We start from the raw sequence: 12,024 nt of genomic DNA on the forward strand, positions 1-12,024 counted from the left end.
AGAAAGCAGGTTAGACTGATGTAATATATCTGACTTAAAAGTGCCTGCAGTTCCATCAAGATTCTCTTTTCAGGTGAGAAGCACCTGTTACAGTTTACTGGCGTAAACTGTATTCCCATAAGAACTTTGATTTGCAGTGCTTGTTCAGAGTCCTTGCCTCTTAATTATAATGTAGTGCTGAGCTCAGAAACTATTTTCTACTAGAAATCGGATTTACTATGTCTCTTCTTAAAAACTGGACCCCACAGTCAGCTGTTCTGAGCAAAAGAAAACTACTTTTTTTATTTTTTTAAAGATTTTATTTATTTACTTATTTTTGAGAGAGAAAGAGAGTGGCAGAGTGGCAGGCAGAGGCAGAGACAGAAGCAGGCTCCCCACTGAGCAAGGAGGCCAAAGCAGGACTTGATCCCAGGTCCCTGGGATCATGACCTTAACCGACTGAGCCACCCAGGCGTCGCAAGATAACTACTTTTAATGAAAATATTCCTCATAACTTATATTAGTTAAGAATCTTTAAAAAATAAGATTCAAAGCATTCACCATTTATGTCTCACTTGGCTAGAAAATTGATGTCCAATTTGGTAGAATATATATGTTTCTAATAAAACTCTTTTATTGGAGAATATTTTGAGACAACTTCATTCAAAATTAATAAATCTAAAAGAACATCAATACATTGCTGCTGGCTAAGGTTTCAAAAAGCAATCTATGGTTAAAGTTCTTTTAATGGAGATTTAATAAATTTTCATTTATATATATTTTTGTACCACAGGGGGGAAAAAAACTCTTTAAGGCTGGCAGAAAGAATGAATCAAGATGATACATTTGACAAATAACTCCTCATTAATTAAAAAAATCTATTCTAATACTTTTCCAAGCTGTTGAAACTCAAAATAACCTTTTCTCCAAATTTTAATGCACTCTGAGTATTACCCTATTTCAAAGTTTCAGCATTATTCACCTAATTCCAGTTATCTTCCTTAATTTTCCAAGGGTTCTGAGTAGATAGTGTTTTCATTCATTGAGTAAATTCAATATTTTAAATGGCCTCCTGAAAGTTGTGTTTGCCTAGAGTAAGTTCCTACAGAGTAACCAAGATATTAACCTTTTTTGACTGTAGCTGAAAAAACACCACCTCATTACATTAGCATCAATCATATGCTCAGCTCTTTGATGGTAAACAAATTTAAGTGAAGTATAGGAAAAAAAATAAAGTATTTGTTATTTAAAATATTCAAAGGGTTTAAACTACTTCTCTAGAACATTTTACAGAGGAGGATTAAAATCATATTATTTGTATGATTCACTTATTCATTTAACTCCATTTAGTTGTTACTTTACCCTTTCGATTCATGCTAAGAATCTTTATCGATCACTGGCTCTATCCTGGGGCTATAAAGATAAATAGCATATGTTTCCGACTGTGATAGGGACAAATGGTCCAGTTGGGTAGAGATACTGTTGAAAAGTAATTATGATATCATATGTTTAAAGCATATACAAAGTGATATGGTGCCCAAGGAAGGAATGACAGACTTTTCCTAGTATGAGGACCAAAAATAATTCATGAAGGAATTTGATTAACATCTTTAGGGCGAAACGGAATTCTTGAAGTGAGCTGAGAGTGAAGGACCATCCAGGCAGAGTTAATAACATGTAGTTACAAGGTCAAAGAACTCAAGCGGTTCTTCGTGGTTGTAGAACAGCTTGCAAAGGAAGAGAAAATAGAAGATACTATTGAAAAGGTAAAGAAGGGCTGGATCAAACTGTTCCCCCAAGAAGTTTGTTCTTAGTCCTTCTCATTAATTTCTGACTTTTTTCTTCTCCATAATTATCACTGAAGTATGGCATCAAGTCTAAAATTAAGTCCCCATATTATGTGTCACCTTGACGTAATAGTGAAATTAGAGGGGTCTCAAGTAGCCTAACTTCACATTCCCCTCCCCACTGTCCACCCCCAGAGAAGGTCCCCTAACCCTCCTTATCAAACTGACCATGTACAGTTTCTACTGAATCAAACAAGCCAATCACAACTTTCTACAAACCAGGGGACATGTACGTCACCCTCTTGATACTACAAAGCCTGTCTTCCACCACCCCTGGTCATTTACTTTGTGCCTGAACACAGCCCTTGTGTGGCCCAGTGTAGTGTGCAGCATTCTCTTCCTCTAGGCTGTGAATATATCTGACTAATAAATTGTTGGTTCCATCTGCCCAGTGGTCGAGGAAAAAGAAGGAAGGCAAAAGAGAAATTTTTCATGGTTAGAAAGAGGCAATCTCACATATATTTTTAAAAAGATTTTATTTATTTATTTTACAGAGAGAGAGAGATCACAAGTAGGCAGAGAGGCAGGCAGAGGGGGAGGGGGAAGCAGGCTCCCTGCTGAGCAGAGAGCCTGATGAGAGGCTTGATCCCAGGACCCTGAGATCATGACTTGAGCCGAAGGCAGTTGCTCAACCCACTGAGACATCCAGGTGTCGCCAATCTCATGCATTTCTATTAGGTTATCATAGATAATGTTTTATATTTTTTAAATTACTGCAGAAGAGTAGATTTTGCAAAAAAAAAAAATTTCAGACAATATTTTCTTTGTGACTTATTGAAATATTTTCCTTTGTGACTAATTGAAATGAGAAGATGGTAAATTCTTATTTTTAGATGCAACTTTTCTGAATTCTGAGGTGTATATCTTAGGCCAAAATGACAACCAGCATCTGCCCATGGTTCCTGTTGGTGAAGATTAACAGTTCTGGATCTGTTTCTGTTACTGGGTCTGTTAGAAGGGGAAAAATTGATCCCGTTGAGTCTTAGATTGCATGGTTTCACAGCTTGTGTTACACTTTCTGGTCAGAACATGCGTATATCAGACTGATAATGAGGAAACGCAGAATCAAAGGTAAATCTAAATAATAGGACAGGAGAGCCTGTAATTTCCAGTTGAATACAGCAACTGGTTCACCCCAAATATGCAGCTGAGCTCATAAAAAAGTCAGGGAAATCCCCAAGGGTCAAATACCAAAAGCAAGTTGAAGTTCAGAATGCTTAGTTATTCGGAAGATACTATGCTCGCTAATCTTAGAGATTGGGATTTACTATCAAACTGGTGAAGGGAGAGAAAGATTTGGGGCTGAGTGAGATGAGGACTGGAATTGCCTCCCTGTCATAAAGCCAGGGTTTCTGAAGGGTTACATTCTCAATTACAAGATGAATAAGATGAATAAGAGGGGTGCCTGGGTGGCTCAGTGGGTGGCTTAGTGGGTTCAAGCCTCTGCCTTTGGCTCAGGTCATGATCCCAGGGTCCTGGGATTGAGCACATCCGGCCATCCGGCTCTCTGCTCAGCAGGGAGCCTGCTCCCCCACCCTCCGCCCTGCCCCTGCCTGCCTCTCTGCCTACTTGTGATCTCTGTCAAAAAAAAAAAAAAAAAAAAGGATAAGAAAAAAGAAATTTGCAAAGGGAAATGACAAGCAAACTTTCTTATGTCAGCCTGGGCTCAGGGTAGGAAAAAAGAGAATCTTTAACTGTAAGCCTACCCTGAAGTGGGTTTGAGATTTGAATTTACATGGTCTCTCTGATAAGGAAAGTTTATGCTAATGAATTGAAATGAGTTTGACTCATTATATTTGTAGGAAATGAACAGTAACTGGTATTGGACCAATTCTTTTGTAGATAACTCTGATAAACTAGGCAAAATACAAAAAAATAATTGTCTGAAAGTACTGAACCAAGTGACCAAGAGCAGGTTGAACTTCAGTAGAGTCAATGTTTGTAAAGAGATAAAGGAATTGAGTGATTTTCCAAATTTTCTGAGTTTTTCATCTATGGGAGGCTCTTTGTCTCTTCACCATCGAGCAAATGAAAACTCAGCAAGAAACCAGCAGGCTTACTGGATGAGGAATCAGAGACGAGAACGGAGGGTTACACAGGATCTGGAAAGTGAGGGGAGAATCTGGGAAAAGAGTGAGTCACAGAAAGGAAGCCCTAAATGTTGCATATAAACTCTGTCCAAACCCCTGGATGACCACTGAATTACACATGTGCCTGTTAAGCCCAGCTAACCTCAGCTAAGGATAAAATAACTAAACAGAGATTCCAGCTGCTGCCCACCATCAAAGAGACAGAGTTTGGAGCTGAATTAAGTGCCTGCTAAAACTAAACAACAACAACAAAATAGGATACAAAATTACTAATTTCTAGACATACAAAGAAGCAGGATAATTTAAACCATCCTCAAAGAGAAAATATAATACCCAGGGAGTGACCCAGAGATGTTTCAGGTGTTGTTCTTGTAACTATCCTCAAGGGTATAAAGGAAAATATGCTGATCATGAGTTATTTAGGACTTCACAAAATTAGAAACTAAACCAGACTCAGATGGAAATTCTTAGGACTTCACAAAATTAGAAACTAAACCAGACTCAGATGGAAATTCTAGAGTTGAAAACTAAAATATCGGAAATTAGAAAATGCACTGTATTTCAAGGAAAAAATGAAGACAGAGATGTGTCAGTGAACTTGAAGATAAATTGCTAGAAATGACCTGATCTGAATAAAAGGGGAACACAAATAGATGAACCGAGTTCCAGTGACATGGGGGATGATATCAAAATGTAATTAGAGTCACAGAGGGTGAGGAGAGAATGGGGTAGAAAAAATATTTGAATAACTACTAGACAAAATTTTTCCATATTTGGTATAATATGTAATACTTTTTAGAAGCTCAGATAGTCCCCAAAATGTTTAATTCAAAGAAAATCATGACTGAGCATATTACAATCAAACTTCTAAAAATCAAATATAAGGAGAAAATTTTGGAAGCAGTCAGGGAAAAATAATGCATTACATACCGAGGAACAACAATAAAATAATTGCTAACTTCTCATTAGAAACAGTGGAGGCCAGATGACAATGAACGGAATGACATATTTAAATGCTGAGAGAGAGAGAGGAAAAAACTCTCTCTTATGAGAGCTGTTATTATTTGGTTGGGGAAAACCCCTTCAAGAATGAAGGCAAAATGAAGATGTTTTCAGCTGAAAGAAGACAGAGAATTCGTTGATTACGGATTTGTACAACAAAATATGCTAAAGGAATTTCGTCAAGCTGAAGATAAATAATGGTGAATAGAAACTCAGAACTTCAGGAAGGAAAGCAGAACATGGAAAATAATAAATATGTGGATAACTATAAAGTACTATTTTGTAAAAATTCCTTTAACATACATATAACTAAGGCAAAAATTAAAACATGAGGGGCACCTGAGTGGCTCAGTGGGTTAAAGCCTCTGCCTTCGGCTCAGGTCATGATCCCAGGGTCCTGGGATCCAGCCCCACGTGGGGCTCTCTGCTCAGCAGGGAGCCTGCTTCTTCCCCCCCCCCCCCGCCTGCTTCTCTGCCTACTTGTGATCTCTTTTTCTCTCTCTGTCAAATAAATAAAATCTTTAAAAAGAAAAAAATGTAGTTAAAAAAATTAAAACATGATAATAGGTTGGTAGCATATTCAAATACATTTATAAGGCAATTAGAACATAAAAACAAGAGTAGGGGTTGAAGAGAGCTATACAATTGCTAGGTTATTGAATAGTATGTGAATTGAATCTAGATTTTGTACTGCTTGGTTTAGACCTTGGTATAAAAAGAAAAATTTTCAAGGTTAATTTGTTAAAAAAAAATAGTCTATAACATTCATATTCGTTTTAATGTAAGCCATACTCACTGCCACAGTGGACAAACCCTGATATTTCAGTGGCTTAACACAATCATTGTTTATTTCCTTTCCATATCCATGTTTGTAGTGTTTATTTTTTCTCTCCCACATGAGTTCTTAGTAATTCAGTGACTTAGGAAGGTAGTCGGCTTCCATCTTGTGTCTTAGTTATCTGAAGAAGATGGAAGAGAGAATTATGGAAAGTCATATCCACTCTTAGCTGCCTTGCACCAGAGGTTATGTATGGCTTCTACTCACATTTATTTCATAAGAATAAATCACAAGATCATACTTAAATTCTTGAGACCAAAGAAATGTTTATCTGTGTCCAAGAAAATGAAAATCTCTGATGAACATCTAGCATTTTCTTTGCCATGATATCCAAATGAGTGGAGGGCAAATGAGTTAGAAAAAATCAAATTTAATCAATTAAAATATTCAAAAACTGAATAAAAATGAAGTAGGAAAAGTAAAACAAAAATAAAACAAATGTTTTGGAAACATTTAAACATATAAATAATTGTAATAAAAGAAATGTTAACCTCTCCAGCTAAAAGACAGTGGAAATTAGACTGGAGCAAAAAATGAATTCTAGACATCTGCTATTTATAAACCACTGATTTTTAATGTTTGAATGTAGGAAGTTGAAAAAGAAAGAGGCATAAAATGATATACTAGTAAAATGCTAATCAAAGCATTTGGTTATATGAGGCAAAGTACATATTAAGACATAAAGCATTACTGGTGAGACAGAGGGTCACTTTATAATGATAAACATTTAAGTCATGAGGGAGGAATACTTCTAATTATGAATGTAGCTAATAAAATGACTTCAAACTAGGTTAAGCAAAAATTGCTGGTATCACAGGGAGAGATTTACAAACCCACTATTATTCCCTGAGATTTTATGATACCTCTTTCAATTACTGATAGAGCACTTATGCAGGAAATCCAGTAAAACTAGGATAAATTGAATAAAACTATAATTTTGATCAGATAGACACACACTTACATGAAGAAGCCTGCAGACCACAGAAGATAGATATTTTCTTAAGCATAAATGGAATATTTATAAAACCGTGTCTTATGTCATAAATCTCAAACTTCATAAAAAGTCACTTATGAAGAAAAAATTCTCTGGCTATAGCATAACTAAAATAGATAATTTTAAAATTGGAAAAAATCCTCATTTTGAAAAATTAATAGAGAAAACCTCTTTTAAATAGCCCATGAGTCTAAGTAATCTTAACAGAAGTATTTAAAGATGTATTGAAGACGGAATGACAGCGATCATACTGTCTTATAATGTAATGACTTGTGAAATGCAACAAAAGGAATACATTCAGAAAGGTTAGGATAAATCCAAAAAAAGGTAGAGGGAAGGAATTAGTTACAGATAGTAACATATATTCCTGAAATGGAATATGAATATGTCAAAGAAGGTCAATGCCAATATGTAGTTCAATTAAGAGATGAGAAATTGATCATTCTCTGGAGAAACTGATCTCCCTGATATGAGGAAGTGGTGATGCAACATGGAGGCTTAAGTGGGTAGAAGAATAAATGAAACAAGATGGGATTGGGAGGGAGACAAACCATAAGTGACTCTTAATCTCACAAAACAAACTGAGGGTTGCCGGGGGGAGGGGGTTGGGGAGAAGGGGGTGGGATTATGGACATTGGGGAGGGTATGTGATTTGGTGAGTGCTGTGAAGTGTGTAAACCTGGTGATTCACAGACCTGGGGATAAAAATATATGTATATAAAAAATATATGTTTATAAAAAATAAAAAATTAAAAAAAAAAAAAAAAGTAGGTAGACACAAATAAATATTAGAGATGATAAAGGAGTGGGACCAAGATGGCAGTATGAGACTTCTGAAATTTTCTCTTCCCATAGACACACCAAATGTACAGCTGTATGTTGAACAATTCCCTCTGAGAAAAATCCAGAAACTATGTGAGTGACTCTTACACACTGGATGAATGAGAATATCAAAACAGGTTAAAAAAAAGAAAAGGCTAAGATACCCTGTCCTTATAAACTCCAATGCTGGCACAGCTCCACGTGGTTGGGGAAGAATCCCCAACTCCCAGCTTCGTTGTGAGGCACGAAGGATTTAGACCACATATGAAGCAACCCAAATTTTAAGAATTCCACCCAAGGGCGTGACTTACTAGGTTAGAAAAGGGTTCCTTAAATCACAAAGGAAAATGATGAAAACTTTGACTGTATTGGAATGAAAAGTTGTGTGTGTTATCATAAGACATATCGGCAATCATGAAAAGGGAAGGCAAGACTGGGAGAAGACATGTGTGCCACATCTAACTGACAAATACTTTGCATCAAAATTATATAAAATTTTCCAACAAATGAATAAAAAACAGACTACCCAATAGAACAATGAATACATATATAAAAGGAAACATGAATAACCAGTAAATACATAAAAGAGGCCCAACCTCAAAAATTATCAGGCAAATTCAACCTAAAACCATAGGGAGAGATTTTATGTATGTCAGGATGTTAAGATTCTTCAAAGTCTGAAAAACAGGAACTCTCATTTATTGCAGTTACGAGTGTAAAACTATACAATTGTTTTAAAGAAAAATTTCACAGTATCTGAAAAAGCTATCTTTTTCTTTAGTCTTCAACTACAAATATGTTATAAAGAAAAGTGTACATGGGAGATAATTGTTAACAGTTTCTAATAGGGAAAATATGGGGCACCCTAAATATTCTGCACTCGAAGAAGTATCCATTTTGTTGTGGAATATGCATAAAATGGGATATAATGTGGAGGTCCAACAACTAAATGAATAGCTATATGGAAAACAATAATAAGGGCTAGAGGAAATTTTCAGAGGTGATGGACGTGTTTATGGCAATAGACTGTTGACATGGTTTCATGGATATATACTTGTTTCCAAACACATCAGTTGCATATGTTAAATAGGTACAGATTTTTCTATTTCAACCGTATCTCAATAAAGTGGTTTAAAGCAAGCAAACAAGCACAAAAACGTTCCAGAATCATATTTTGTTTTTATATGAAATTAGAAGATTTGCATAACATAACCTTATATATTGTTTAGTGATGTATAAATATATTGCTACATTTTAAAAATTAAAGGCGTACACGTAATGATAAACACAAAATTAATGAGTGATGAATTCTCAGGTTCATGTAGAAGATGAAAAAGCAAGCAGGGAGGAATGCATACTGGTTTCCATTATTATGTGAAACTAATTATTCTCAATGGCGTATGAACACGGTACGGAGTGCCATCTTTCTCCATATCTAATCTATATGTCTAAAATAGGTATCTGAACTATATCACAATAAATAAAAAGTAGATACCTGACCTATATCACAATAAACAAAAAGTATTTTTCAAAAGAGTTGGATGTCATCCGAGGCCAAGTCTAATGAATCAGGTAACCCAAATTTTTTATACCTAAATGATTAAAAATTAGGCAAGTTTCTTTCTTGTGTGTGCATGTTTCTTATTAAACTGACCCTGAAACATTTTCTCAAAAATAGTTTTTGTGGTATTTTGAGAAAGGGCTACATCATTGTTTCTGTATGTCACTTCCCAACGTGATTTCTTTGAAGGGGACAAGCGTCATCTGGATGTATAACGTGTCCAAGTTCCAGTGTGTATGTTAAAAAGTTTGGCTTCCTTTCTTTATTTCAATACCGTATATTGGAGATACTCATTACATTGGAGAAACTAGGCAGATGTGAGCAATGCTTCTATGCCAGATAATAGATCATCATCAATGATTCAAAGTCTTTTTTTTTTTTTTTCCTTTTTGAAATCTTGAGATACAGGGCTTTTTGAAGAGACTTTTATACTACAGGTATATTTGACTAAAAGCCTCACAAGAGAACTATTTTGTTTATCACTAGGCGCTTGACGAACCAGCCAAGACTGAAAGTGTCTTCAAGGACAACACTTTAGACCCACCTCTGGAGGTAATGACTTCAGATTACCCATGCTTTTGAAACAAAAGACCAAAACTCATTGCTAACTCAGTACCTGGTTTCAATTCTTCCAGTTTTGTTTCCCTGCACAGCTCAGGCAGCAAACTGAAGAGCTCTGTGCTACCATTGATAAGGTCTTACAGGATTCCTTGTCTATGGTAATGCCTTAGACTAGAATGTGCAATTCAAACATTTGCTTCGCTTCTCTTCATTTTCCTCTGTTTGAGTATGATGCGTCTTAGGTTTGTCCTTCTTGTTTTTTTTTTCTTTTCCAGCATTCTGACTCTCCTTCGAGTTCCTCACAGACATTGTTGGGTTCTGACACAATGAAAGTATGTATATATTTGATATAATTTGCTGAACCATAAGAGTGACTAGACAATGGTTTTAAACTGCAGGTTAAGACCCTGTCGTGAATTGGAAAGTTAATTAGTTGAATAGCAACCAGTCTCTTAAAAACAGAATAATAGGAATGTAAAATATCAGACTTGATTACAACTAGTGGGTAGTATTGTTGAAGTATGTTTCAATTTGTTTACATGTATGTATGTAAGTATACATGTTCAGGGTTACAAAGTTCAAACAGTTTGAAAGCCAAAGTGTTAGACTTTGTCCTTATAGTTGGCATTTCAAGAAGCATTTTAAGAACCGCATATAGAATTTGTGGCTTATCTTTATCTCATACCATAGCTTCAGTACTTATGTAATTCTCAGTCACTTAGAATTGCAGAAGTGGGAAAGGAAGTAGACCGAAGTTACATTAGGCTAAGAGCTTTCACACAGGTATTTCTGGAACTTTTTCTTTTTGGTCGACTAAGCTTATTTTGTTGTTTTTTGACTCACAGGGACAGAAACCTGGATATTTTAGATTGTTAGGATACTACTAAGTCATTAATTGTTTTAACCGAGTATTTAATTATTTCCTTCTTATAATAGTCATTTTCGTTTATTGGAATAAAATGCTACATTTTTTTTTTTGAATGCTTAATACAGATCTCATCAAATTTTCAAAATGGTTGTGGCTTTTTCTTTATAATTGTTAAGGTTTTTTGGTCAACTTTATTTTCACTCTTTGAGTGAGTGTAAATGTTTTTTTTCAGGTTCCCTTTAAAAATTGTACATTGTGGGGGCACCTCGGTGGCTCAGTCATTAAGCATCTGCCTTTGGCTCAGGTCATGAGCCCAGGGTCCTGGGACTGAGCCCTGCATTGCCAGGGTCCCTGCTCAGCAGGAAGCCTGCTTTTCCTTCTCCCACTCCCCCTGCTTGTGTTGCCTCTCTTGCTATCTCTCTCTCTCTCTGTCAAATAAATAAATAAAATTAAAAAAAAATAAAAATAAAATAAAAGTTGTACATTGTATATACAAAGCAGGTTTTAAATGTACAGAATTGCTTATGACTAGAAGAGTATCCTAATTTTTGATTGGATTATCAAAACTATAATTATCCATGAATAATGACATAGGAACTCAGTAACTAATAATCATCAGTATTAACAAATGATATTTTAGCAGAGAGGACCTACAAATAGAAAATTGTAATTTTTATATTTGCCTATTCATTGTATATTCTTTAAGTCTTTTAATCTAAAAATAGGAAATGTTGATTTCTTTGAAGCTACATAAATTTTAAAGTATATTTTCATTCTGTTTGTTGAACATATAAAAAGTACTTTATATTTTAAAATAGGAATAGAACTTAAGTAATACTATGTGAATAATATATATTATTGATTTATTTAACAAATATTTAATGCTTATAGTATTAAAATACATTATTCTCGGTCACTAAATTTAAGACAATTGTTTCATTCAGCAAGTATTTATTAAGGGCCTACTATGGGCCTGATGGTGTGAGGCATTAAGGAGATAATGGCGAGCAAGGTAACGTAAGCAAGGTAATATTTTGGATGTAGTGATCAGAAAGAGGAATTCAAGCTGAGAGCAAAGATGGGAAGAGTCCAAAGTATAGAGAGATCAGGGAAATGAGCTTTTAGGTGTAAGCACATGCACATTTCCTGAGGCAGGAAGGAACTTAGTGTGTATGAAGATGAAGGCGAGTATGGCTGCAGTATAAGGAACCAGGGGCCGAGCATGTGAAATGGAACGGTGGGCTAGGGATAGTGACTTAGATACTTACAGCATACCCTGGAGGTATGGAAGGCTCAGTTCCAGCCCATAGCAGTATGGTAAATATTGCAATAAAGTGAATCAAGTGCTTTTTTCCCATTTCCCAATACATATAAAATTTATGTTCACGATATATCGTTGTCTGTTAAGTGTGTAATAACATGTCTAGAAAAAAATGGACATATCTTAATTAAAAATACTTTA

At 35.4% G+C, this 12,024-nt stretch overlaps 1 protein-coding gene across 2 annotated transcripts in view; it reads left to right on the forward strand.

The window, feature by feature from the left end:
• The window catches only part of MLIP (muscular LMNA interacting protein), a 259,696-nt gene that overhangs the window by 162,368 nt on the left and 85,304 nt on the right, over positions 1 to 12,024 (forward strand). For both annotated transcript variants that reach the window (XM_059178281.1, XM_059178280.1), the window contains 3 exons: positions 9,620 to 9,685; positions 9,769 to 9,852; positions 9,970 to 10,026. In XM_059178281.1, the coding sequence (XP_059034264.1) occupies positions 9,620 to 9,685; positions 9,769 to 9,852; positions 9,970 to 10,026 (207 nt within the window). The remainder of the gene's footprint in view (positions 1 to 9,619; positions 9,686 to 9,768; positions 9,853 to 9,969; positions 10,027 to 12,024) is intronic.

The sequence above is a fragment of the Mustela lutreola genome, chromosome 6 (assembly GCF_030435805.1).
Source record: "Mustela lutreola isolate mMusLut2 chromosome 6, mMusLut2.pri, whole genome shotgun sequence".
Taxonomy (NCBI): domain Eukaryota; kingdom Metazoa; phylum Chordata; class Mammalia; order Carnivora; family Mustelidae; genus Mustela; species Mustela lutreola.